The sequence below is a fragment of the Mycteria americana genome, chromosome 2 (genome assembly GCF_035582795.1).
Source record: "Mycteria americana isolate JAX WOST 10 ecotype Jacksonville Zoo and Gardens chromosome 2, USCA_MyAme_1.0, whole genome shotgun sequence".
NCBI classification, from domain to species: domain Eukaryota; kingdom Metazoa; phylum Chordata; class Aves; order Ciconiiformes; family Ciconiidae; genus Mycteria; species Mycteria americana.
In genome coordinates, this window is record NC_134366.1 from 72,416,811 (window position 1) to 72,444,514 (window position 27,704).

At 40.2% G+C, this 27,704-nt stretch overlaps 2 protein-coding genes across 2 annotated transcripts in view; one reads left to right on the forward strand and one right to left on the reverse strand.

The window, feature by feature from the left end:
- ALDH5A1 (aldehyde dehydrogenase 5 family member A1) lies at nucleotides 1–9,588 on the reverse strand. The gene is made up of 10 exons (XM_075493744.1): nucleotides 9,238–9,588; nucleotides 8,896–8,979; nucleotides 7,698–7,868; nucleotides 7,293–7,409; nucleotides 6,712–6,855; nucleotides 5,686–5,829; nucleotides 3,465–3,623; nucleotides 2,031–2,200; nucleotides 1,182–1,240; nucleotides 1–1,020 (listed from the first exon to the last, which is right to left on the reverse strand). Exons 1-10 carry the CDS (start codon nucleotides 9,535–9,537, stop codon nucleotides 815–817), a joined length of 1,554 nt encoding a protein of 517 aa, XP_075349859.1. The 5' UTR covers nucleotides 9,538–9,588; the 3' UTR covers nucleotides 1–814.
- Nucleotides 9,456–27,704, forward strand: part of GPLD1 (glycosylphosphatidylinositol specific phospholipase D1) — a 26,078-nt gene continuing 7,829 nt past the window's right edge. The window contains exons 1-15 of the mRNA XM_075493745.1: nucleotides 9,456–10,745; nucleotides 13,592–13,647; nucleotides 14,635–14,713; nucleotides 17,558–17,655; nucleotides 18,852–18,962; nucleotides 19,239–19,287; nucleotides 19,781–19,835; nucleotides 20,811–20,918; nucleotides 21,649–21,676; nucleotides 21,764–21,903; nucleotides 22,864–22,929; nucleotides 23,478–23,601; nucleotides 24,148–24,287; nucleotides 25,450–25,636; nucleotides 26,659–26,769. Coding sequence (XP_075349860.1) covers nucleotides 10,649–10,745; nucleotides 13,592–13,647; nucleotides 14,635–14,713; nucleotides 17,558–17,655; nucleotides 18,852–18,962; nucleotides 19,239–19,287; nucleotides 19,781–19,835; nucleotides 20,811–20,918; nucleotides 21,649–21,676; nucleotides 21,764–21,903; nucleotides 22,864–22,929; nucleotides 23,478–23,601; nucleotides 24,148–24,287; nucleotides 25,450–25,636; nucleotides 26,659–26,769 — 1,449 coding nt within the window. The 5' untranslated portion in view covers nucleotides 9,456–10,648. The remainder of the gene's footprint in view (nucleotides 10,746–13,591; nucleotides 13,648–14,634; nucleotides 14,714–17,557; nucleotides 17,656–18,851; nucleotides 18,963–19,238; nucleotides 19,288–19,780; nucleotides 19,836–20,810; nucleotides 20,919–21,648; nucleotides 21,677–21,763; nucleotides 21,904–22,863; nucleotides 22,930–23,477; nucleotides 23,602–24,147; nucleotides 24,288–25,449; nucleotides 25,637–26,658; nucleotides 26,770–27,704) is intronic.

The following is a 27,704-nucleotide window of genomic DNA, read 5'->3' on the forward strand; positions in this document are numbered from 1 at the left end:
ATCCCATCTTCCTCCTGCTACTCACTAAGCCAGCAACTCCTTGTCCAGCACTGTCCTGTTCCCAGTTCTGCTAAGGCTCACAAAAATCAAACAAGGGCCACATTTGATCCCAGGCGTGCAATCCGTTAGGCACAAATTACAGCTCTTTGCTCAGAAGCCCAAAGCTGAACAGGTGGCAGCTCTGCAACCAGCGCTAACATGCACTGAAAAATCTGTCCCTTTGCCTGCATGGATGTCTAGCTGTAGCTAAAAGCAATTCCTCACCTTTCATAAGCATTAGATTCTCCCACAATTAAAAAAAAAAAAAAAAAAAGACACGCCTGTTTCTAAAAGACAGTCACATAACCACATTAGAAAATGTGAATATTTACACAAAATTCTGAAGGGAGACTGTCATCCCCAAAGCCTCCCACATCCACAATGAAATGTTAGAGGCAGTAGAAAACAGTCATCTAGTTTCCCATTGCCCCATAACCTGATGGTAGGTTATGATCTATTTTCATTATGCACGAGTTTCCAAGTCCTCCCAGTTACACGGGATAATCCAAGAATAATAAATGTGCATTCTTCCTTACTCCTTACTAAAAATGATGGACATTGTGGTCACATTGCTGAAAAACTGAATGTATACATAAAGAACATGTAAAAACATATGGCAGCACAGAATACCGTAAATATCTCTACACATACAGAACAGGGTTGCTTAGTTTTAAAGAAGGTAGAAGTTCCATTCATACATATTTCTGGTTCAAGAAGCTTATTAAAACTACAGCACTCTTTTCCAAGCTGTTGGGATTGTGCTTTTTGAAGATTTTTATAGGCCTCCAAAGCAGACATACTTTATTTCTAAGTATTCATCAATGCCGTATTTTGAACCTTCTCGCCCTAAGCCAGACTGTTTTACCCCACCAAAAGGACTCTCCACTGAGGAGACTATGCCTTCATTAACACCAACCATTCCAACTTCCAGCTCTTCTGCAACTCTCCAGATCTGAGCTGGATCTTGGGAGTAGAAATATCCTGCCATGCAGACACAGAGATACAGGAATGAAAATTAAAATCAGGAAGAACAATTGCAGAAGACTCTGAAAAAGAGACTTATTAACATTAAAAATCATCACTCCGTTAACACTAAAGCTCATAAAACCACACAAATACATTTATCTGACAGAGAGGCATACCTGCTAAACCCACATTAGCTGCGTTTGCTATAGCAATAGCTTCTGCTTCAGTCTCAAATCTGTCAATATAAAGAGAAAAAACACAAATTAGGCCTGCAGTTCATCTACTGTCTTGCTGACTTACTGACAAGAAGCAGCCTTATCAGAAATAAAAAAGTCAAGATGCAGTTTTTTTCCAAAAGTGTATTTTCAACATCTGATTTAATTTTCACTTTGAAACAATGGAGGAGTTTCTACCACTTCTCTTAATTTAAACTGCAGTTAAGTAGTTAAGATTGCCTTTATCCTCCCTAGATACTGGTAGTTAATACATTGACTTCATATGGGTTAGCCCACCAATTTCCCCAATTACACAAGCACTCTCAAGTATGAGAGATAACTGTATGTTCTGCCATTACATCCAATTGCTCTGGACGGAGGCAGGGAATGTTTTAAGGAGAAAAGAGAGCTCTAAGTCATCCTCCATCAGAAAAACTGAGGACTTGTCATGTGAGAAAAATCACATGACAAACTGCAAAGTCCTGCCTCCTACTTCATATCACAAATCATGAAGCTGATGACTGATGAAGGTTTTGCTGCTATCTACCCTTGCTTAACTGCTGATACAATTTAAAAGAAAATAATCTTCAAGAAGTTGCAGAGATGCTAAAACTGGGTCAAGAGACAGAAACAAACAAACCACATATCCAAAGTAAGTTTTCACATGTGTACCCCAGTCTTATTACAAGACTTGGGTGATCATACAAAAATATCTTTTGGCAAACTGTCATTCAAATCTTATTTATTCAAAATAATATTTCATTGGGTTTTTTAATTGCTATTTTTAATCTGGAAAATTAATAATCTTACTTGATAATGGGTGCTAAAGGACCAAATGTTTCCTCTTGGGTGCAAAGCATTTTTGTGGTAACATTACTAAGTAATGTTGGCTCAAAGAAATTCTTCCCCAGGCTGTGTCGTTTCCCTCCAGTCACAATAGATGCTCCTTGAGAAACTGCATCATTAATGTGCCTCTCTACCTGAGGTATGCAAAACAAAAATCTCAAAGTCAGCATTTAGGAATGAACAATAGTATATTTTCCACTGAAGAAGTAATACTTTCCAGTATTAAATAGAAGATTTTGAATAGAGGTTTATACTTTGCAGGAGACCATTTGCAATATTATTTAAAATTTCTCTTGAATTTTTATTTCTCTCAGTCTGACATAATTTCAGAGGGATAAATTACGAGTATGGCCCCATTCTCACGGCTATTAAAGATTCAGCTTTTCTGTTGAAATTAAAAGATTACATCTAACATGAGAAAGTCTTTGCAGGACTAAGAAGTACACCTGATATCGGTGATCAAGTACTATGAAAACAGAAGTACATGACTCTCATTTAAAGAGAAACAGACAACTTTCAAGATGGTACTGGCAAGAACGTTTTCCACCCCCTACATCTGCAATTCATCCAAAGACAGGAAAATAGTGAGAAAACTGAAGTAGCAGTCTCCATCTAGAATACTGTCCTTTGAAATTACAGAAAGGCAGTTAAGTAACTATATACAGTGCTTGCTTATTTGTATATATAGATGTATACGTGTATACTTGCTTATTTGTATATATAGATGTATACATATATGTATAGATGTATATCTGGCGGCATTCAAGTATAATGGGATTCAAACCAAGCCTGCATATAACTGAGCCATAGTATCTTAGAAAGTATGAACCACATTATTTAATAATCTTTAAGCTTAGGAAGGGTGAAATATTATAGAAAATGTGACTTACTGTGATTAAAAAAAAAAAAAAAAATTTCCTGGAGTCAGGAATCATCCAAATCAGAAGAGCCAAACCATGCATGTAAGGTTTCAAGTGATTACAACATCCAGAGCTCCGGTATTTTTAAGCTCAATGTTTTATTCTGCTTAGCTCTTGCCAAACAGAGGCACTGTTCTTCAAAGTAAGTTGTCATTTACAGTGCTTCAGAATTGCAGGATCACCACACAACTCTCACAGTTTATCCAATTTCAGTAAATATTCTTGAGAACTTCTAGGAAGTAATCAGGAGGAATCAGTTTCTCCTAAAGGAGGAATCTCTTTTTTCCCCTTAATGGAAATAGGGGAATGATAAATTAACTGGCCACACCTGTTCATCTGTATGTATACAATGGACTTGGAGGACAGAACACACTTCAGCCACACTGCAAATACATTCTAACAAAACAAGCGTGACAAAAATGAAATATAAATCTAAAGTTACATTATGGATCATAAAAATGAAACCTTTTATTTATACCTTCTCCACTGCTTTTTCATTAATTAGTGGCCCTTGGGTAGTTTTTGCATCAAATCCACTTCCAACGTGTAGTTCTCTCTCTATAGCTTTAGCAAACTTTTCCACAAATTTGTCATGGATTCCCTTTTGCACCAGGAAACGGTTTGTGCAAACACAGGTCTGAAAACAAACATGAAAAGGAAAAATAAACAGTAGTTGATATTGTATTTAATCTATCCATTAATTCATTCTGGCCTTGATGCCACAGTATCAGGTTACTACAGTGATCTGTCCTATGCCTCTTCTCCATCATCCTAAGCTGTTACCTAGCTTTGCCATTTCTTTTATTCCCCCTCTCCCTTTAGACATACAACTTCAACAAGCTGTCAATATGTGTGTGAAATATGCCACACCGCTAAATTTAACTCACTTACGCTATGAAAAGCTTTTGTGAGTTCTGCGGACTCTGATATACGGATCAACCAAGGTCCAGAAGCTGCAAGAAATACCTTCTAATTAGACTGCAGAATGCTGGACTGAGCAGCAGAACATCAAATCACCCTTGGTGGTGTGTGCTCTTTTTTTTGTAGCTCTTTCATTAATTGGGTTTGAGTTTGCTTTCTTCCTGAAATTTAAGTGCTTTCAGTGGCCTACTTATTTGTGCTACCCCTTTGCTCTGACTGCATCCTATTTTGATTGCTACAGTCTCTCAAAAGTAACAGCTACTTTATCCTTCTATGGAGCAGCAGAGGTGCCTTTTATGTTAGATCTTGTCCAATCTGTGTCTGATCACTCAGTGGTCCTTGTCCACATTCCATGCCATTTTGTTTCCTTTCTTTCTTCCCAAGATTAGTCTTACGTTTTCTTCCTGTGTTATTCAAGCAACATTTTCCCAACCAAATGACCTCCCAATCCCACCAAAAACTTGCTGCTTCTCCAATGCTGGAGTTCCAACTTCATGTTCACGTGTAGAGGTAATACTCATAAGGCTGGAACAGTCTCCACACAGTCCTGCTCAGCTCACTGTTCTGGAAAGTGATGCTCTTAAAATTTTTTTGACTCTAAGTAAAATACATTTGAAGCAATGTACACTTGAATCCTGTCTATCACTTTTTTTAAGCTATTCATGGTGGAAAAATCTAGCCACGAGTGTCTTAACAGAGTTCAATCCCCTTAACTCCTGCTGGGTGCTTTCAGAACACAAAAAAGACTTGAATCGAACACACAATCTTACAGGTAGAAACATTTATCATGAGACTTGAAGCCATTATTTTAAGAAATGGCTAGGCACATGTTACAAAATACAATCCTGAGAACTGAGGCAGGATGGTGTCTTCACAGCTCTAGTTCTCCAATTAATTTAATGCTAATGAAGCATATAACAAAATGCCTTATCACTTCTCACGCTCTTGCGAGGGGTCCTAGTGAACATTTTCCTTCTCAGTGATATTGACTGACATGTATGTTGTGAAAGTACATGGGATTTTACAGTGTTGTTAGTCAGACTTGCTGATAACTGGCTTGGGTGGCCAGAGCCATGTGTGACTCCAGCATCTTTCTCTTCACAATGAAGTGTTCTATGCTTTCCTTTTACATTGTCCTGGTTTCAGCTGAGACAGAGTTAATTTTTTTCGTAGCGGCTGGTATGGGGCTATGTTTTGGATTTGTGCTGGGGACAGTGTTGATAATACGGAGATGTTTTAGTTGCTGCTGTACTAGTCAAGGACTTTTCAGCTTCCCGTGCTCTGCCAGGTGCAGAAGAAGGTGGGAGGGGACACAGCCAGGATAGTTGATCCAAACTGACCAAAGGGCTATTCCATACCACATGACGTCATGCTCAGAATATAGGGCTGGGGAGGAAGAAGGAAGGGGGGACATTGGAGTGATGGCGTTTGTCTTCCCGAGTAACCATTACGCGTGATGGAGCCCTGCTTTCCTGGAGGTGGCTGAACACCTGCCTGCCCACGGGAAGTAGCGAAGGAATTCCTTGCTTTGCTTTGCTTGCGTGCGCGGCTTTTGCTTTCCCTATTAAACTGTTTTTATCTCAACCCTCAAGTTTTCTTACTTTTGCTCTTCCGATTCTCTCCCCCATCCCACCGAGGGGGAGTGAGCGAGCGGCTGCATGGTGCTTAGCTGCCGGCTGGGGCTAAACCACGACATACATAAAATAGCTTATTTACAGCTTAAACTGTATGTACAGCTCTTCACTTTCCAGAAACAAGGACGAAAAGGTTACTCTTACCTGCCCTGAGTTTCTATACTTAGAAGCAAGGGCTCCTGCAACAGCACGGTCCACATTGGCGCTGTCAAACACTATAAAAGGAGCATGTCCTCCAAGCTCCATGGAAACTCGCTTCACAGTGCCAGCTGCATGTTTCAGCAGTATCTGTAGGCAACAGAGGAGACACAGAAATTTGTACCTCTACCAGATGTGAACTATGGAACCACAGATGGAAGGCAGTGAAAAACTAACTCTGGCAGGGAATTAATCTGCATCTTCTCTATAATGCTAGACCATCTGTTTTCTCCTATGACAAAAACAAGGACTAATTTATTTCATTAAAATCTTCAGAGATTAAATTCTGGCCAAGAAATAATGAAAAGAAGGATTTTCATCAACTTCAGTTCATGTCAGGCTTTTATACACTGGCTCTCTTGTTTGCTTGTTCTTTTCTTTTTTGGTAATAAAAATCTTGACTACTCTTACAAAATTTTTCCAAGATCTGACAGAATTTGGGATTAAGATTTGCCGTGATATCAGACTTTTTCTTCATTCTGCATACAGCCATCCCATAGAATTCTACCATCTTCTAGCCATGCTCTGCAGTTTTATTGACTTCATTAGAGACGGTGACAAGTAAGATTGCTTATTGACTAAGGTTGATAGGAGAGATGCAAGGGCCTCGCTTCTCTACACTTTACCTCAACTGCAGAAGCCATTCCTAAATAGTACCTTTGAAACTCAATTTCAGTGTTCTTATTAGTATGTTGTCATCCTATGATATGAAACAAGAGCATCTTGTACAGAACTGTTCCCATTATAATTTAATAAAGGGCAATTATCCAGAAATTGCACACAGGCATCCTTCTGCAAAGTACTGATATTAAAGTAAATACGCAGTATCTCAAGAAGTACACAATTATTTGGACAATCTGTGTACAGCAGCCAGAAAAGAAGAAGGCTCTGTATAAAGGCACACACTTTCCCCCTACCTTTCCAGTATAACCACAGTAATAATCTTCAAGGATATTCTGTGCACTTATGTACCTTTCCTGTTGCTGTGGAGCCAGTAAAAGATATTTTGGCTACCAATGGATCAGTGCACAGAACCTCCCCTACAGCTGGTGTCTGTTGTCTGGAACAAGGAACAACATTATACACTCCTGCTGGAATTCCAGCCTGGTTTGCAAGCTGCAACAGAAGAACACAGAATTTGCATCATCAGTGCATTTTGTATAAGGAATATACAAATATACACTTAATGTTTGTTTATTGTTTTGAAGAAACCAGTTTGTAAGTCAATGGAAGCCAAAACTGTGCAGCACAACTAATAACAGATGCCATGGTGTCAAGAGAGCAGCTTTGCTCCAGTTTAAGCTAGCTGTCATTCAAAGTCACCAAGGAAAGATATAAAGATGTTTTGTGTAGTTACATGGCCAGGTCCTCTTTGAGGCTCTAGACCATATTAGAGGCAACTTTCAAAGACTCTTACTAAACTAAAACCTCTGGATCAATTCAGCCAACTTGTCCTTCCTTCATGTATGAAGTTGGCCAAAGTTACCTTTGAAGCAACTCCCCATTTACAGCTTTAGTCCATTGCTAAGGTAAAGCTTAGCACAAAAGCTCACCTCCCCAAGAGCTAAGGCTGATAAAGGTGTGTCCTCTGCAGGTTTCACTACCACTGTACAGCCAGCTGCCAGAGCTGCACCAACCTTCCGGGTAATCATAGCGCTGGGGAAATTCCACTAGGATGAGAAAGAAAAGTACAATCAAACTTGTGAAAATTTTGCTTCCCGTTTTTGCAGAAATAGCTGACATCTTCTGTAATTATGTGATAACCTAAACAGGCCTACATGATGTGCTTTGTCCTAAGTGAACATTACAAAGAAGCACTGCCAATCCAGGAAGAAGTGAGTACAAGGTAGAAATGAAACTTTACAGAGGTGTTTCCTGGGCAGGAGGAGCCATAAGGCCCCATGCTGTGGGCTGAGCTGAAAACCTTCCTCTGATTTGAAAAATTCAGCTATGCTTACTGGGGTTATAATGGCTGCCACTCCTACTGGCTGCTTCAGCACCAGGATTCTTCTATCTTTTGCAGATGCTGGAATGACATCACCATAAACCCGGCGAGCTTCCTCCGCAAACCACTCCAGAAATGAGGCAGAATACAGGATTTCACCTTGTGCTTCTTTCAGAGGCTTCCCCTTTGATTAAATCAGATTGAAGATACACTGTAAGCAGCAGACTGAAGCGATAAAAACAAATTCAAGTCATTTCGGAGCTTCTGTTCTTTTCAGAGTACTTTATAATCCCCTATCATGCACACTGCAGTCTCAAAAATGATTATATGATTGCAGCAGCAACAGTTGTGTGGCTTCAATATACCATCATTGTATAGTCAGTATTTTGTATTTTGTGCCTGGACTCATACCTGCCCAAGACAAGGAGCTGGAATAGCATATGTAGCATGTGTGTATTTACAAACTCTGTGGTTAGCTTCTATTACCATTCCGAAGAAGATGCAAATCACGGCCAAACAGTTACAAGTTTATACCAGGCACATTTGTTTTGGGGAGTATTACTTTGGACTACCTCCAGGTCTGATCCTGTGGACTGAATGACCATTAGCAGCTGGACACCACAGAGGAGCTGGTGAAGCATTTCCTAGCATGTTTTATCCAAAAGGATACCAGTCTGTGAGCTCCCAGACCGCTCTGTGATACAAACCAAAGCACACTAAGTGAATCCAACTTGGAGACTTGCTTTAACAGTACTGCAATTTTTTCTGAGTCAATGAAACCGATAAAACACATTTCTGCCATGAAGACCATGGTTTAGGTTGATGTATGCTTTTGCCCACCATGAAGCACAATGTGGGTCTGACTTCCGCTGGATTGTTAGGTACTATTGTCATCAGAATAACGCATTGTATGTATGCCAAAAATAGAAAAGTTTGAAACGTTATCTATTGACCTAACAGAGTGACGTGAATGGACAATGCATCTCTAGGCTCAACTTTTTTAAGTAATAAAAAAAGAAATGGTAGCTAACTGGTGAAATGCATACAGGGTGTTTTGACGGCTGTCAGTGTTAATTTATTTCAATGTTAGCATTCCGGTGTTATGCTTTCTAAAAAGGCTGAATGCCAGCACAGGCCAGAACCCATGCTGACAGGGGCAGCCGGCACGGCGCCGCTCCCCCGGCAGAGGCGGACCCCGCCGCCGTACTCACGTTCTCGGCCGTTATGATCCTCGCCAGCTCGTCCTTGTTCTCCATCATCAGCTCGTACCATCTGCGGAGGCGCACGCTCCTCTCCTGGGAAGAGAGAAGGCTGCCGTGGCCGCCGCCCGCAGGGACGGCGCGGCGCCTGCGACGAGCTTCTCCGAGGGCGAAGCGAAGCCAAGCCCCGGAAGACCTCCAGGCCGGACCCGCAGCCCGCCGAGGGACGGGCGGCCCTCGCCGGACCGGACCTCCCCGCCCCGGCCGCCTCCCGCCCCGGGCGGCGCTAGCAGCCGCGTCCCGCCCGGGGCCCCCTCACCGCCCAGGCGGGCGCCATCTTCCGCGGCCGCTCACCTTGGCGGGGAGGCGGCCCCAGGCGACGCCGGCCTCGTGCGCGGCCCGCACGGCCGCCCGCGCCTCGGCCGCCCCGCAGTCGGCCACCCGGCCCAGCTCCTCGCCGCTCGCCGGGTCCTGCACAGGGAAAGCGGCGGGCGTCTCCACCCAGCGGCCGCCCACCAGGCCGCCCCGGCGTACCAGGGCGGCGGGCAGCGCCCAGCTGCCGCGCCGCGCCGCCGCCGGACCCGGGGGCGGCGGGGGGAGAAGGAGGAGGCGGCGGCGGGCAGCTGCGGCCCGCCGCGGCAGGAGGCTCGCCATGGTCGCGCACCGGCGACAGGCGGCGGGACCCGGCCTGAGCCCGGCCGCGCCGCCCCGGAGGAGGAGCTGCGGAGGGGCCGGGCCAGAAGCGGCCTCTCGCCGGGGCATGGCGGTGGGCGGGCACCGGGTAGAGCCGCTTGGTCTGCCCTGGCAGGTGTGGGGGCGGCTCGGTAGGGGACTTCTGCTTCCCGGAGCCCCGTTTCCCCTGCCTCATTGAGACGCCCCTCCAGAGGGAGAGGGGGGACTTGTGCTTGATGGCTTGGCTCCAGGAGCACTGGCCCGCGGGAGGCTGTGGGCCCTCAGGGCCGGTGGCCCTCACCTTCGGGTCTCATGGCGGCTGCAGTCGGTCTCTGGCAGGAGGACCATGCGTAAGCCCCTGGCCGGTTGCCACCATATCGCTGGGGACCGGCATGGCTGTGCCGCACGTCCCAGCCATGCCCGCAGGCTGAGCAGCAGCCTGGCGTGGCAGCCAGGCCAGGTTTGCATGGAGGATGGCTGGGAGCCACAGCGCGCCCAGCCTCTGCAGTCAGACAGAAGTTGATAGCAGTGTGTATGGCAGGAGTACTCTCATGATTTCCCACAGTATATCAAATGGGCTTTCAGTCTGGATCAAAGACCCAAATGTATGTGTGCAATGTCCTGTCAGCTCACCAAAGCTTATGAATTCATATTGCCTACAACTCAGGAGCTAGTGTGTTTCTACTGCTTTGGCAAGTGGCTTTAATTTTTTGTGAAATCTGACATAGCTGTTGTAAGGCAAGTGCACCATGAGCTGAAGGGACTGTGGGAGGATGGTCTTACCTGCTGTGCTTTTGTATGTTAACAGACCCCACCGCTGCTGTGCAGTGATGGCAGTTACACTGCCCAAACCTCAGAGATATTACAGAATTCAAGAGGGGAGAACACCTATAGGTTATTTCTTTTTTTATAAATTACTTTATTTGCGGTAAAGAAAAGCATTGGTATAAAATAGCCTTTCAAAAATACGTGGGTTGTTTACTTGCTGTGTCAGCAATATGTCTGAAAGAAAAGGCATGCTCCGTAACCTACATTTCAAAGGTCACAGTGCTACTGCTCCAGGCTTCTGAAAATCACAGTTTGAGCCAGCATCATGGCTGGTTTGAAGATTTGGTCTGTTTTGCTGGTTATACTATACCATTTCTGTCAAAGATGTATCCCATGTGGAATTTCAACACATGTTGAAATAGGTAAGACATGTTTACAATTAATTTTTGTGTCTTTTGAGTTGCTTGGGAAGATAAATAAAGTCAGATTTTGCTGGAAAGCAAAGGGAGGAAATAAAGTAATGAGCATTCTACATAATTAAAAAAAATGTGAATAACATAGTATAGATGAATAGTTTGGTTTTGGAGCTTGAAACTACTGTTTTTATAAGCAAAATGGCTTGACTCGATTTGCTTGCGTATTTTTCCATCTTCTAAAACACAGGCATTATGTAACTGGAATGTTTGTGTCTGTGAGTCTTACGCAGACAGGGTTTGGTTTGGAGAAAGAAAAGGAATACTTTACACAATTTATGGGATTGTTATATTTAAACTAGAGAATAACACAGATCATTTGTGCTAGCTTTGTTGTCAAATCATCATGTATTAATTTTACTGTATCTGCATAAAACAGATAAAATGCTGTAATGTGTTTGTATCTATGACTAACCGTGAAAAATTTGTTCTGCGTCTGTTTCTGGTAGGTTGCTATCTGTAGCCTGAACAGCCTAGATTTGTAGAGAATGAAGGAGAGAACTGAGTGAACATCAAAGTGGGGAAATACTTCTGTTTTTAATTTCTTGTTTGCATGTGTTATTTTTAAAATCTGGTTTCTGCTGTAGTTCTTGCAAGAACACTCATGAATAGCGTGAGGTTATTCTGAAACGTTTACTCAAAATAAATTGATGGTTTTAATTGTTTGTTCTTCTGATTCTAAATCCGTTGTTCAAACAGATAGTAAAATGTATGATGTTGTCTCTATTCAGGTAATTCAGACTTTAAGTACTGAATACATGCAACACTGAACAAGTTAAAGGCTGGATTATTCATGGCATTCGTTTGAGACTGAGAGTATGTTCCCTTACTGAGTGTTGTACCCTTGGTCAGCATCCTGCAACCATTTGCTTTTCGTAAGGATATGTCAAAAAACCCACAGTACTCAGTAGGAGAAGTCGCACTGCCTGAGGTTAGGCAAGCGAAAACATCTTTGCAAGCTTGGGGCTCTAATTCCTGAGTATGAGCTTCTGAAAACTTGAAATAACAGATTTGGCAGAATAGAGTGTATTTGCAAGAAATCTATGAAGAGAAACAAGAGCTTATGGATCTGTCCCAAAGCAGTCATTTTGTTCTAATCAAGGAAGCATATTGCAGAAAACCTGCATTTATATAATTTAAAGATCTTGGTTGTCTGAGGAGTAGTGTGTACTCTGAACTATTGGGTCATAGTTTGCAACAAATTTTGTCCATTTGTCTGAAAATGACATTAAACTGGGTTCAGCTCTGATGTTGCTAAAATCAGTGCTTTTATTAATCTGCAAATAAAAGTCCACAATGATAAGATACTGAAACTTATTGCCAAATACAAACACCAAGTATTCCAGGAAAAAAACCCGAACCAAACAAACTGTAGAAAGGAACTCCTCCGACTCAAAACCAGCACCAAAGTCTGTCCTGGACAGAATTCTGAAAGTACTTTTAAAACGGTGAAAAGCTCTGCCTGTTCAAAATGTTGATCATGTTCGGTGTGCTCGGCAGAGCTGTGCTGTGTCCTACTTGCCATGGCCTTGTTGCTGGAGGCAGGTCTGAGTGGGGAGGCTCTTCCTCCCCAGGGGCTCCCGTCAGACCCGTGAGGCTGTGTGGAACTGTGGGGATCCATCACAAAATTTGTTGTAAAGGTGAACTAGGACCTGGGCCCACATGAGTAATGAGAGAAGTTGGGGGGACGGGAGACAGGAAAAGCAAACTGCCAAACTGAGAGTCTCCCGCACTGGCAATAGAGAATGAAATGACTGAGTCTTAAAATGATATACTTTTGTTTATTATTATTTTTAAATTTTTCCTGTTTTGGTGCAGGATTGGTCCTTAAGGTATCTTAACATATTTGTATAAGGATGGTTTAGATCAGTAGGTAAAATTCAAAGTGAAAGATCATTCAAACCCACACAGTTTTGTCTAGATCTTATTCCAGAATGAGAGTGGGGGTTTTTTGTGATGTGATTCATTTGGTAAGGATCAAATTAAATTCAGCATATTCTGGGTTATCTTGATCAGTCTTAGTTTGTAAATAGCTCTAAGTGAGGAGTAAAACTTTGTGTGGGAAGGCAAGATGATAACCCGTGTATGCATTTTCAACCAAATAATTTTAGAGGCAGTGTTGAGTATTTTTAGAATAGTGTTAATAGATTATCCCTGGAATCTAACATTAATTAGAAGGAGACTTCATTAAAGAAAAGTTATGTCAGTTTGGCAGCAAGAATGTCTGCCTATTCAGTGAATAAATAGTATTATTTACCTTGCTGACTTCAGATTTTTGTTGGTTTTCATACATGTTAAAAATTAATCAAACTGTTAAATATCCACGTTGATTCCTGAGGTACCTTTTTCAATGTTAAGGGCAACAGTGAAACTGAAATACAATTGATGTTGGTCCTTTACAGCTAGAATTTTATGATCCATAGTCTATACATGCTGGGCATGATCTGCGTCAGTTCACTGCTGTAGCTTAATTCTGGACACGGGCAGTTCCTTTTCCCTGTGATTAAACCCTTTTGGCTTTGTTGGTCAGCTTGAGAGCTGGGGACTAGAGGGAGACCGATGAGACCTCAGCATCCAGATGTGCCACAGAAACAGCATTTTCTTATTAGCTCCCTAGGTGAGAAAACACACCCTCTCACATGTACAGCATTTTCTGAGAAATCATGTTTCATGCACCTGTGCTGCTTGGCTTAGATATGATGATGCAGTGTATTCTGTTTTTGATAATGCTTCTAAGAAAACATGGGCCTGGCCACAGTAACTATAAATCAATACCTCAATATGTTGTTTTTCAGCACATAGAGCTCTGGAATTTTTCATTAAGCATGAAGGGAATGTTAATTACAGACAGGTAGGAAGCATATTATTGCTTAATTGCGTACGCCTTTCTTCTGAGTGTTTTTCTGTCTGTCTTCTTGCCTTTCTTTTCTTTATTATTTATTCTCAGTAATATGTGTGTAACTATTGTGCCTAGATTGTATTTTTACCTTGTTTTGTTGAAAATCATTTGACTCCTTCTGAATACTATTGCAAATATGTAGTAATTATAATAATGTGTATATACTGTGTGTGGTGTCTTGCATTTTTTCCCATCATCTTAAGTCATACCCTCCATGGGTAGTTGTATTAGAAGAATCAGTAGAGGACTTTTGGAAAGGAGATTTAGTAAACATAAGGATAGCAAAATGACAACAAGATTTTGAATTTAGTCCACCACATATATCATTTAGCCAATTTCTGATTGGTGCAAATAGCTTTTTCTTTCATGGGCTGTATCCAGCAGAGCACTGTAAACACATGGACAGTTTTCCTAAACACATGAACAAAACACGTATGTGTTTTGTGTTTAAAACATTTTTAATATCCTTTAGCACAATGTAAAGAAGACTATTTTATATAATTCAATCTTTTATCAAAGTAGGAGATCACTCAAGGGAAGTATTCTCTTTTTCCGCTGTAGACAGCTATGCTGTGATTCAGAGGATGGAAGACAGCAGACCAGGCTTTGTGTCTAGTCCAAGAGGAGGAGGCCACCTTCAGTCATCTTCACTGGTGACTTCACCAGTACCTAAGTTAGATCATATTAATACTTTCCTGAACAGCCTTTCAAATTACAGTGTATACTGATTAGTTTAGTGTCACTTACAAGTATTTTGGCAAGGCAGGAAGCAGGGCAGGATGATGGGGGATGGTGACGACACTGAAATAATGTTTTTTACCAAGATAATAGTTGTATCTTGCTGGGTGTTTAAATTTCATCTTCAGTATTGGCAGTGAACTGTGGTTTTGTGCTGTGCAATAGCATTCTGATTCCTTTTTTCTCCCATCTTTTTCCCAGTTATTATTAAACCACCAAGATGCATTTCAGGCTGGGAGTATTTATCCTGATGCCTTTTATCCTTCAATCTGCAAAAGTGGTAAGAAAAGTTTTATAAGTCCAATATTGTAACAACTGTATTTTTATGTGAAAATCCTACAGAATTTAGTAGGGTTGAAAATAGTTCTGGTGTAAGAAATGAAGTATGGCCAAAAATACCTTCCTGCAAAAACATCCACCATTTTTGTTAGTATTTGGAGCCTTTTTGTAGAACTATGTAAGAAAATAATATATTTGAAAATGTTTTAAGAAAGTAACTTTTGGGTAAATTTAACTATTTTATGTGTAGGGCAATTTGATAGAAGGATACTGTTTGACTAAATTAGGTCAGATGACTGAGAACTGTCTTGGGGAGAGATTGAGAGGACAAAATGATCTTTTTTCTAAGTCTTAGGGAAAGCCTAGAGCTAATTTCTATACTAGGAAGTATTAGTTTCTATCAGATCAGTCACAAAGATGATAGGAGAATATAAAAAGCTCACAAAACCAAAATAGTGTAGGACTTGCGGAGGGTGGGGAGAGAAGTGTAACATTCCAGTTTAAAGCCTTTCTTTTCCAGACTGCTGACTTTTGCCTTTTCCCGTTTTAAATTAATGTCAGTCTTAGTTTTAGTGCTTGCACATCTAAAGACTGCACTACAAAATTAGTACCCTGTTGCAGTGGCTGTAAAGAGTATCTCTTGACTTGCAGCTGGTCCTCTGATTTTTCAACTCTGGTAGGTCAGCTGTTGTTCATAATCAGCTTCTCCAGCAACACTGGAGCTATAAAACAGCCAGCTAGGGCTTGCTCCAGGATATTTGCTACGAAAGCAGTAAATCTGGATAGTGAACAATTAGCAAATGGGACAAAGACAGCCTGTCCTCCAACAAACGAGCTATTAGGATGTTTAGAGACAAGAGACAAGGCAGTGTCTATCCAGAGACAAGGCAGTAATACGTAGTTTGTGTGAGGATATCTGGCCAATTGATTGTTGAGATCTTACTGAAAGTCTAAAGTATGGGAGCTGGTTTATTTTAATGGGTCATGCAAATTCAGACCCATTACATTCAATATGTTCTTAGGATCTTTGTTTGGTTTGCCTCATCTTTTATATGTTTTTCAGCTGAGTGCCAGTGCCTCGACTTATCTCAGTATTTGTTATTCCTGCCTCAAACTGCAAAATCCGTGTTTGTCTTTCCAAGGACACTTTCCCCCATCTTTTCTCATTGCCTGCTCTACTTGGAGTCTTAAATCACACAGTGGCAGCTAGACTTCTCATTGTTTCTCAGTCATAGGTTGTTGATGCTGACTCTTGTTTATGCCAACTACAGGCTGCTTGGTTTATATCCTGATAGGCAGGTTGCCCCATCCACGTTGTCTAATGGGGGATCTTCTCTGTTGTTATGTTGTGGTGCTCAGTTCACATCCAGATTGTCCCTCTGCTCTGGTATTTAATACTGGGTTTGTCTCCTGTCACTCACCAGGTTGCTGTTCCTGGTCTTCTGCCTGGCTCTGCTAACATCTTGTCCCAAACTTCAATCTCGCTTGCGTTGTTTTCAGGACTGATGTTCTCCTGGAATTTCTTCAATTCCTACCTTAACTTGGTTATTTCTATCTACCTTGTCATTCCCTTCTAACAGTTTTGATTTTTGCCTTATACCGGGCCAGTGATCAGAGCCTCTCTATCTGCAGCCTCCAGCCCACGTTCCTTCACTAAAGTTCGGGTCCATCTTGCCTTGTTCTATACTTGGGCCACTTGTCAGCAGTCTCCTTAGTCAACGTGGAAGAAATAGGTACCTCTACAGATCTGAGCTGTTTTAACTGTGTGCCTCTGGATCAAGAACAAAGCCATCCAGACTGTCTTTCCAGGCAGGAGACAAACTTGCATGTAGAAGTCTACTCTGTGAACACATAATTTTGGTCTAGCAAATCCCATCCTTGATTACAGTTCAGCTGCACTGTAAAATGTCGAGAGGCCAAGAGGTGACTGAATCACCCACAAGGTCTGCTCTCTCAGTTTCAGCATTTAATATACCTTAATATTCCACAGTTTCACAGTTCTGTCCGAACAAATACATACTCTTCCTCCAAGTGTACTGATGGTCCGAACAATCTCTCTCTTGCCTACCTTCTTCCCCCTTAGAGAATTTAATACTGTGCTGCTTAGTCTCATCACATCAGCATCACTTTGCCCTTAGCTTTATGTAGGTACACAGAAATTTTTAGGCAAGGTCACTGTTAGATCCTACGTAATCTCTTCTGCATAAATCCAAGTGAGAGCAATAATTGATGCTTCAAAGGAAAACCTGATTTTTCCTGCTTTCCTCTGCCCTTCTTCTGCTCCTACACTGACTGTATCTTGGCAAGTTTGCCATTCTGTTGAAAATTAAGATGATGATGATGACATAGCCCTCTTCTGCCCTGTGGAAACTGATACCTGTCCCAAAGCATGATATTTTGAGTTGCTATGCCCATCAGCTTTTCTGCCACACATTTTGAGATGCTATGCCCATCAGCTTTTCTGCCATACAATTTGATGCATTCATGTAGTCAGCAGCTTCTCTGTCAGCTCTCTTTATCCCCTCCACTTGGGAGGCAGTTTTTCATTGTACTGTACCTACTCACAGGCACAGAGGAAGGGAGCAGGCACAAAATTTTCAGATGCTTCAAACCAAAATCAGGGAAGGTAAATCTAGTATCTCTTTTGACAATACAAATCATATAAAAATACATCTCATTTGGCTCTTCTCATATAAGTGGTTTGCAAAATGTATCGTCTGTACGATACGAAATTGAACAAAAGTCTATTTTTTTCATGGAGAAAACCTTTCCTTTTTTTCCCCCCTTTTCCCCCTTTCCCTGCCCTAGAAAAAGATCAAATACTGATATAGTTTTATTGCAATAGGAATATTCCATGATGTGTCTGAAGACACTCACTGGTCACCATTTCTCAGTACAAGTATTCGCTACATCAGAATGAATTATCCTCAGCCTTGGGAAGAGGTAAGAAAATTTCTTTAACTTTAGACTTCGCTTTCTACTTTCTACTTTCTTCACCTTCACTTGTTGTTGCAATTTCATCTTTTGGGAAGTGTAGAAAAAATACAAAGTTTTAAATTAAAGTCTCCACTGATATAGGAAAATTTGAAATCCTATTTTCATCTTTACCAGACAAAAAAGTTATGATTTCCATATAGGTTATCTCCACTGTGGTCCGGTGCTTATGATGTATTTCATAGGTCCAAACTTTCAAATGTGATTGGTGGTCTTGCATTATGATCAGATCTGGTTGAGTGTTTGCCCCTTGAAAACCAGTCGTCTTTTAGAATTCTCACTTGTGAAATCTTGGACTTAGTCCTGATTTGCTCTTGTTTATGGTATATGAGCTACATAGGAGGAGAGGAAAAACAAGTTGTCAAATTGAGAATGATTTTAAAGGTCATATTGTTTTCTTTTCCTTACTGGGGAATTTGCCATTCTCTCTTTGCTCAGGAGAGTCATACAGGTGGAGCAGCATTTGAGAGCATGCACTCTTTAAAACCTAAACAACTCTGCCTGCCTTTTGACTGGCCGTTGGTGATACTGATCTTCTGAACTGCTAACCCTTGGGAAGATAAATTCATCAAAAACTATGATTCAGTTACAGATTTTTGAAAGACCTCTGGAACCTACAGTGATTCAATGCAGAGAAGTCTTTTCTGGAGAAATGAAATTTCTGTTGCTGATAAATTTATTCCAAATAACTTATCTGTTTGTAGGAATAAGATGAGTAATTTCATACCTGGGCTTTAATCAGATACTTTTACAGAGAACAGCACTTGCACAGGAATGTCTTTCCTCTGTGTGCCTGCGCAGCACCCATGGTGGCAGAGGGGGTTCACTCCTTGGAAGTGGAAGTGTGTCTTCAGTCCAGAAAAACACTTTAGTATACATCTAACTTGAAGTACACAAGTTGTCCTGACATCAACCATGTAATTCTATGGCCTTGGACTGTATGAATTTCTTAAAGCTTCTCAAGTCACAAAAAGTGACTCCAGCATCAAGGAATGAGTGGTCAACACTTTGTCATGCTAAGTTCTTGGACTGTAAGAGTTTCTGACCTATATCCTTGTATAATGCACGAACGTGAAATGCTCACCTCTTCTTAAAGACAGGGGTAAAATTACCGACATTACTACAAGTGGATTGTTTTTGTGTAGGCTACAGAGAAGCTGGTGGCTTTCCTGTTTGGAATTGCTTCACATATGGTGGCAGATGTTAGCTGGCATAGCCTAGGCATCGACCAAGGATTTCTAAAGGCCATGGGAGAAGTAAGCCCGTATTATTATATTTATTGATATAACTGGACTTACTGGAATTGATACCTAAGCTTTGGACTCTGGTGGGGAGGGAAGAGAAAAACTGGAGCCCTGTTTCAGGAAGATTTTCGGAGAGACGTAATGCCACAAACTCTGTAAGAATGAAGTTGGTCAGATTTGGGACCTGTAAACTTTAGGGCTGCTTGGACAATTTGTTTCTGTTCATATGTTTGTATGGAAGGATGAGTAAAATAAACAGGCAGTTCTCTTGTTTTTTTCTTTCTCCAGATTGATTTTTATGGTTCATACTCAGAAGCTCACAGTGCTGGTGATTTTGGTAATGTTTCTGTTTGCTTATCATAGATCCTTCTGTTGGAATAACTAGTCCTCTTCAAAACCACAGTGGGTGATTCTGGCTCTTACCCTGTGCAATGCAGGAGCCAATAATGAGTCATATGGACGCTGTATTGTCACTCTTCCCCCATAGCTTGCAAAGCCCTGCTATCCCTGTCCTCATGCTCCATGTTTCAGGAGATGTGATAGGGCATATGGACACTTGCATTAAAGCCAAAACACAGGCTGAAAGATGCTAAAGTTTAAATGGAGTCCCTACTGTGATTTTAAATTTTACATTATTCTTATTCTCTGGAAGTATAAAATATGCAGCATACTTTCAGGTGAACCATTTATGTATTCTAAGGAGGATCTACCATATAAACATAGGTAGCATAGCCATACATAGCTTCATCCACGCTGTTATCCATGATAGATACGTAATGGGTTTGTTTTGTTGGGCTTTGTGGTTTTTTTTTTCATTCTTCCATCTGCAGGAGGAGATGTACTGAGTCAGTTTGAGCTGGACTTCAGTTATCTAGCATCAAATTGGTAAGATAATGAGGTTACCTTCTTTAATAATTATTTCTGCTTACTCTGTATACTTACTCTGTTTTAACAAAATGCTGTCCTTCTTTATCTTTCTTTCAAAAGAAACCCTTGCAGTTATTGGAATTTTTCTGAGTTTGCTATTCATTATATGCATATTTACTGTTCCCTGACATGAAAAACTGGAAGGACAGAAGAAAAAGAGTTTTACATATAGGAACACAGCAAGAAAGATTAAATTATTTATCACTGAAGGGAATTATAAGTAATTGTATATAAAATAATCAGTGAAAAAGGTTTGCTGGAATGTCCTAGCAATTAGTTAAATAACTCAGTTAAATAAATCTCACTTAGATTTCCATTTTAAAGTTTTCGAAGTTGAGGATGTTTATGGTTATAGATGCCGTGGAATTCAGACAGGTTTTAAAAGCATAAAAAGAAGTAGCAGTTTTAGATATACACAATTTTTTTCTCACAGTTTTTAACTGAAATAAAAAACTCACATGCCTTTTTTTCTGCTGATAAAGTAGGTCATTTGAGTTGTTTTGTTTAAGTAGAATGTAGTTCATCTAGGTGTAGAGGCATAGTTCATTAATAAAACTGTGGCACAGCTGTGGGAAATATCTATTTGGCTAAGAGTAGATTTGGCACAGCAGAGAGTTGGAGGACATCCTCCAAGATTATGTGATCACCAAGCCAGGGAACCAGCGTAGGGAGTGTGGAAACTCTACCAGCACTAGCCATAGGGGAATGGTTCTACAGGTTTCTGAGTTTGAACCTGAACAGGAGGAGAGTGTTATGCAGAGAGTAACTGTACCTGCAGTCCTGGTCTTTCTGGCATTTGTAAATCTTCATGACCTTCTATAGTCTTTTGAAATTTAGAATTTTAAAGCAGGCTATTATTATTACAGAAACTATAATCTTTTATCAGGTGATGTGGAAAAACCTCTTGTTATCATACTTTCATCTTGTTTTTAGGTATGTACCTGTCAAAGACCTAGCAGCTATCTATAAGGAGTTTTATGGAAGAGAGATCATAACTGAAAGCACAATTACTGACTGTACTTACCTGCTGTTTCTCGAACTGTAAGTTGAATAGCTTTGCCTGGGTTTTCATAAGTGAAGCATATGTAGGAAAATGGTATAATCCTATTTAAAATGCTACCTCAGAAATTTATGCGTTGAGGCCAGCAATATAGACTCCCTACTAGACCCCAAAATCATAAAACACCTGAATTTTTTTAATGGCTAGAATACAGATTTGGACTGCTTAATAACTGTTAAATTAATTATTACACCACAGATTCAGCATCTTAGCTATTTAACACGTTTATGCATTTAAGGCATTTATGCCTATTTAAGTGAGAACAGCTGTGTCTTCAAGTACTGTTGCATTGTGGCATGTTAGCAATATAATTTTCATGTACTGAAGGAGTAGTGTACATACCTAGGTAGATGGCCTACCTACACTTTAGGTAGATCCTTTCAAGTCCAAGAATAATTCAAAAGAGACTCTTGATATCTGGCAATGTCTGCTTTTGAATATCCTAAACAGCCTAGCTGTATGCTTTATTTCATTTAATTACCAATAGTCATGCAGCACTTACAAACACTGAGAATCCCTCCAAATTAAGGGCAGCAATAAAGTTAAGATCATTACTTCTCACATTACAGCTTTTAAAAATATATTAACAGTCAACAAGGAAATGTGATGACTTGCATAGTATTTACCATATAGAAGCCTTGAAAAGAACTGTTTAAATAATTAAATATTATTAAATGAAGCAAATTTATTTCTGAAGATTTTTTTTTTCAGGCATGGAGAAAGGCTTGCTGTTGCCAAGGTTGGTCGTCTGTTCTCTTTATAAAAATTAACACATAGAATGAAGACAATGTAATCCATTTTACTGAGGATGTTGCTTGTCTCTCAGCTTTTTCCAACATATGCTAGCAAATCTCCATTTCTAGTGGAGAAGTTCCACGAGTATTTCCTCGGAGGAGTGGATGACATGGCGTTCTGGACGAACAATATTTTTGAGCTGACGAGCCATATGCTGGAGAATGGAACCAGGTATAGCTGTGTTTCCTACAATATGAAACACAGTAGTCAAGTTCTGACACCCATTTAATTGTTCTTCCAAAGGCAGGTTCTTTCCTAGAAGAGGTGCTGAGCTTTAAATCCTCACTTGGACAAAGGGATTTCTGTGGCTATCTTTTACCTGGGTGCACAGGATTACATAGGCCTTGAGTTCGCATTTGTCACATGTTCACACTCCTTTCCCCAGGCAAGGCTCTGGCGTGCCCAGTTGATACTCAACAGGGAAAATTTGGGGCCTGCTTAAATGTTGCGTAACCATGCCCTGAGGTTCTGCCTGGCCTGGCAGTCTGAGCTGTGGCAGCACCTTCTGGCTGCTGTCATCAGCCAGCAAAGATGTCCCTTCCTAGGGGAGGGCAGATACTGCCTTCAGACACTGAAGACAGACAGGATTAGAAAGAGTAAGAGTATATATTCTAGTGTTGGAAGCTCAGGCTTATACTCAGTATATCGTATTTTTTATAGAAGTTCTGGCCCTGTACTGCTCTGTTACAAGTGTAACCTTAATGTAAATAACTTCATAAGATCAACAGTGGCAATTAATCTATCCATTTATATGGAAAATATCACTGCAGCTATTTTGGGAAATGATGTTTGAAATACAGTATGGCATAATCTATTGTGTTCTTTGTTCCAGAATGGCACTTTCTTTAAAAGTGCTTTAGATTATTAGAATTAGCAGGAGATGTTACAATAAGTTTCCTTTAAGAGTTATATAAAGACATGTGAGATTCATGTAAAACCTAATCAAGGTCATTAAAATAAATATCAAAAGGATTTCTCAGGGTTATAATGATGCTCCGATTTTGAATAAGCAGGGTCTCTTGAGAAAACTGATGACTTCTAACAGAGGAATCAGTAAGGATAAAAGTTGTATTTTTAGTTTCACTTCCATTGCGGGAAAATGTTTAAAATGCATTCTGCATATTTCTTTAGTGGCTGCTTCCTGCCTGAGAACCCTCTGTTTATAAACTGCACAAGGGAGCACAAGGACAGCTACAAGTAAGTATAGCTCTGAAGGTTCAAAGATTTATTGATGGAAGGAGAGTCCTCCACTAATGTGGACAGTGAGCTATTGAAAATTAGAGATCTTTTGGTTTATCTTTTTGTGTGTGAATTTGAGATTCTCTTAACATGAATAAATAAGCTTCGTATAGGGGAACTGTGCAGAACCTAGGAGAGACTTTTACCTTCCAGCCTAAGGACAAGAATACTTACCTAGCACTTGAAGTGCTAAGTCTTCACACTTTATTTGGTTGTCACTCTTTGTTCCGCTAATCATGAAACTACTGATTCATGTTTACCCTTACCATGGGATTTATGTACAGAAATATGGAACTCAGCTGTTCAGAGCACAAGTGTATGTATTCCTCTAGCAAACATCTCAAGAGAAACCAGCTTACTTGGTATCTCTTGAGAACTCCCTTTATATATGGGAGAAATGTCCACCTGATTGCATGCAATATGATTGCTTCTCCTACCTTTGTCATAAAATACTCAAGTCATTAATTCAGTTATATTAATTGTTATTACTGCCGCCTTTATTTTAGCAGAAACAAACAATCAAAAAATGAACGTCACAAGAATACAACTTCTTTGCTTACAAAAACACTTGGAAAGGATATAAATTATACAGAGAGAGGAGTTCACTTCAACATACAATCTTGGGCAACAGTAAGTGAGAAGTGACAGACGTGTCAGGTAGAATTCAGCTCTGTATAAAATTGTTTTAATTTCTGTCTGAGGTGCTGCGTGTTGGAGTAGGGTCTCTGGATGTTAACAGTAGCGTGTGGCTTCACTTCATGGAGATTCCAGCAACCATTGTTAATCTATATATTTATATGTACATCGTAAATACTCAATTTTTGCACTTTGCTCATTGTATAGTGAAGTTAGAACACATCTTGCAGTGCCAAAAATTACAAAATATATCTTTAGTACTTACACTTTAGTATTTACATGTTACAGAATTATATGATCGCTTTTTGGAGTTAAGAAGTCCCAACAAAGCATAGCAGTGAACAATTAGCTGTGCTTCATTTAGAGCATACAGATTTTTCTCTCTTTCTAAAATGGTGTTTATGACCTGAGTCAGAGTCCGCTTAGATCAATGTGGTGATTTCCACTGTTGGTGACTTGGTTTTGAGGTGCTCCATAATGTTCTAGAGTTTCAGCCTGTGTTGTAAGCACTCTTGTCTCTATCTATTATTTTTATTTCAGAATTCCCTCCACTTGATAAATCGTGCTTTTGCAACAAATGTCAGGAGAGTATTAGCAGCTACGCATCAGAAATCTTCTAAGTACATCTCCAAGCCAGCAGCTTCATATTTTCTGACTTCACCCTATGCTAGACTTGGATGGTTGGTAATCTTTTTCTTCCCACCTCCCTCTTAATTTCTGAAAATTTTGAGTACCCACCAAAGTATTTGTGTTTATTCTTTGGATACTCTTTACAGGTGACAGTCCAAATCAATTAGTGGTACAAATCTGCCTGAATGGCTTATATTGACTGGTCAGAACAGCAAGTTAACTCATAATACCATTCTTTCAGATGTTAGCATAAGCCTCTTTGTGTCGGTACTGAATACAACTGTATCAACAGCAAAATTTCCGTTCAGATATGAATTCTGGTCAGATAACCTCTCTCTTTGGAAGGGTTGTCTTGCCATTTTTTAACATTCTATCCTTAGTGAAGTAGCTCAGTGCTTTGTGTGTGATCAAGCTCAGAATGGAAGGAACCAAAATTAGAACCAACACGGGCTCTAGTTCTGAACAGTATAGGAACATTGTTACCCTTTTTTGGTTATTGGTTGATGTTTGTGTAGCATTAATTGTCTGTCCCGAATTGGTCACTGATGGTGCCTAGCAAGTGTTCTTGGAAACACTACAACACTAGTAGGGAGTTCAAAGATAGATTCAGGACGCAGAAAGAGGCATATTCTCTCTCCTTGCCAGAGCTTTACCTGCAACAGGGAAGAGTAATTAAATAAATTTGCATTGCTGCTCATCTTGCTTTATTTCTTCTGACTCAAAAATTGAAGATTTAATTCTTGAGTTTACTTCATACCAGCCAAATGAACAGTAGTTAGTTCTTTTCTCTCCACACCAACATGTTACTGAGACCTGCGATCCCTTTGTTTATCTACTGTTAAGTCCATTGATTAAATCAGAGGTTCAGTTAAAAAGATACTTAATTTCATCTTTTGTATTGTGTGTCATATGCAAGCAGCCCTTTTTCATGCTCCTTGCTCTGATTGCTCTCAGGTGCCTTGTGTCAGTAAGTAAAAAGCAGTTCCTACAGATCTCGGCTGCATTAATGGAAGATGAATCTTCAAGGCTCTGTTTTTATTTAATTCAAGTAAACAAAAATCAATTATATAATGTGAAAAATGCTTTTTACAAAAATAGATGGGGAAAGATAGGTCTTGGTTTACCTGAAAGATGTAAAAGTATTAATTTTCTGCTAATGTTGTGGTAGTCTGGAAGCTAATGCTATGGTTTTGTGACTCCCTTGCTGTACAGGGCAATGATCTCAGCTGACCTAAACCAGGACGGATATGAAGATCTGGTGGTCGGAGCACCAGGGTACAGCACATTGGGCCGTGTTCAGATAGGACGGGTGTATGTGGTCTATGGCAACCAGTCAGGTTTGCCGCTGGAGGACATGGATCTAGATGGGAAAGCTGACCAAGTACTACAGGGTCATCAGGTGAGGGGTCAAGTCAGATATTTGTCACTTAAATTTTTTTGCCTGAAAATGTAGTAAATTTTGACTGAGCAACAGTATCATTAATATGTATGAGGATTATTCCTGAAATGCCCCTCCTGGTAAAAGGATGTCATATGCTTTTCAAGAAAAATAACCGTTACTTAAGTCACAGAAACAATTAAAGCGATGGTGATCTGTAGGTTCACTTTCATTGCCATGCCAGATAAGTGGGTATTAGAACATAATTTGCCCTTGAATAAAACTGAGGTGGTGTCTCTGTAAGTCACAGTATAGCTCATTTGGGTCCCTGCATTTAAGAAAATCCCTTCCTTTTTCATCTAAAATTATTAGTTCGATATAAGTTTCAATTCCTTTGAAGCTTTGTTTTTTCATTAATTGATAACTTCTTACAAAAGCATTGTTTGTCTTTAGTAAAAGTACACATTATTTTAAAAAAAGATAAAACTACAATTTGACGTGATGGTGACTGGCTTGTAACTGAAAAGCAGGATCAGATGATCTTTTTCAGTAATAAAGATGATCCTCTGTAGAAAATATCTTTATTCACAAAAAAGAGAATAGAGAGAGATGAGATACATTTCCTTTTAATCTGTTTCTGTAGTTATAAACTGGGGTAACAGCTGCTGTCTTCTTACAGAGTGTTTTAGTAGTTCACGGCTATAATGCTGTTAACAGGAAAGATCATAAGCTTAACATCAATGGTGCACTAGGCTCAGAAGAGGAAGTAGGAAAGCAGCACCATATTGTGTTCAGTTATCTTATATTTTAACACCTCCACATCCTCAAACAGAACAACTGAGTCTGAGTTAGTGTATTACTATGACAGTTATTACTTGGGAGAACAGTGATGCTAAGAAAATCTTAAGAATTGTTGGGGTAGATTTTTGTCATGTCTGTTTCCAGTTCTTCCCTGTGCTGCGATTGCAAATGTACATTAAGTTTTGATGGTTTTGTCTTGAAAACATCTGTTATTTTCATGAGAGCAATCCCTCTTCTTTTAGCCTTCAGGAAGATTTGGTTCTGCCTTGGCAGTCCTGGACTTCAATGAGGATGGAGTGCCAGATCTGGCAATTGGAGCACCTTCTGTGGGATCTCAGTTTCTTACTTACAAAGTAAGCCACACAAATGGGTTTGTTGGGGTTTTCTCCCTCCAAACAGAACATTTTTATTAATACATATTTTTTTGAACAGTGAAATGCGAGAGAGAATTTCTGTTGTTGCTCAAGGTGACATTGTAATTTAAACACAGAGGTTTATAACCTTTGTGGGTACTTTGACTAGAGCAATGACAGCTATCTGTATTTCTCTTTCAGTGGCCTTTTTGCACATTAGAAATCCAAATCAGATTGCAACTTTGCAGCACTGATGTGCTGGAAATGTAAGGAGCCATTCATGAAATACAAGTGTACCCTTTTTATTTAGGAACAGAGAGTCTGGAACAGACCTCATGGGTCAGTGAGCCTTTGTCATCTGCTGTCACAGGCAGATGATATCCAAAATGTGATATGAACACAGATATGCTTGCTAAAATAATCAAGTTACAGAGGCTTAATGATTTGCAGCCTACCAGATAAGCCCATGTAATGGTCCCTGAGTATTTTTGGCCTGTGTGAACTGAGAGGCAAAATGTTTTGGTTTAAACCACATCCATTAAGCTTAAAACTCTTCAGAATTTCAGATACTAACTTAGCTGCCTACATAGGAATTTAAATGCTTTTATGTAGACCCACTAGCTTGGAAAATTGCATGCATCTGTTGTGCCTGGCACTGTGTGTGCCATTGCATTAAATAATAATTAACAAAATTTGAGCCACCTGAAGGTGTGTATAACAAATGTAATATACAGTATACTGTCCTTGCTCCTTATCCACAGTATGATGAAAACGTACTACTTTGTACTTCTCTAGGTTGTTGCCTGGTTATAACAGTACCCATTAGAGCATGGGTATTCATAGGTTTGGGGTGGAAAAGACAGTATTATGAGAAAGCTCTGATAGGAAAAATGCAGTTGTATTAATAGCCCTTGCAGAACTGTTTCACTCCCTGT

Bases quoted from the DNA above. Each gene is read 5' to 3' on its own strand.
- ALDH5A1 (XM_075493744.1), bottom strand. From the start codon at position 9,537: ATGGCGAGCCTCCTGCCGCGGCGGGCCGCAGCTGCCCGCCGCCGCCTC. The intron at 7,869-8,895 runs GTGAGTACGGCG...ATTTAATCAAAG, and splicing joins GGATCATAACGGCCGAGAAC to GGGAAGCCTCTGAAAGAAGC. The intron at 3,624-5,685 runs GTAAGAGTAACC...GTTTGTTTTCAG, and splicing joins AGTATAGAAACTCAGGGCAG to ACCTGTGTTTGCACAAACCG.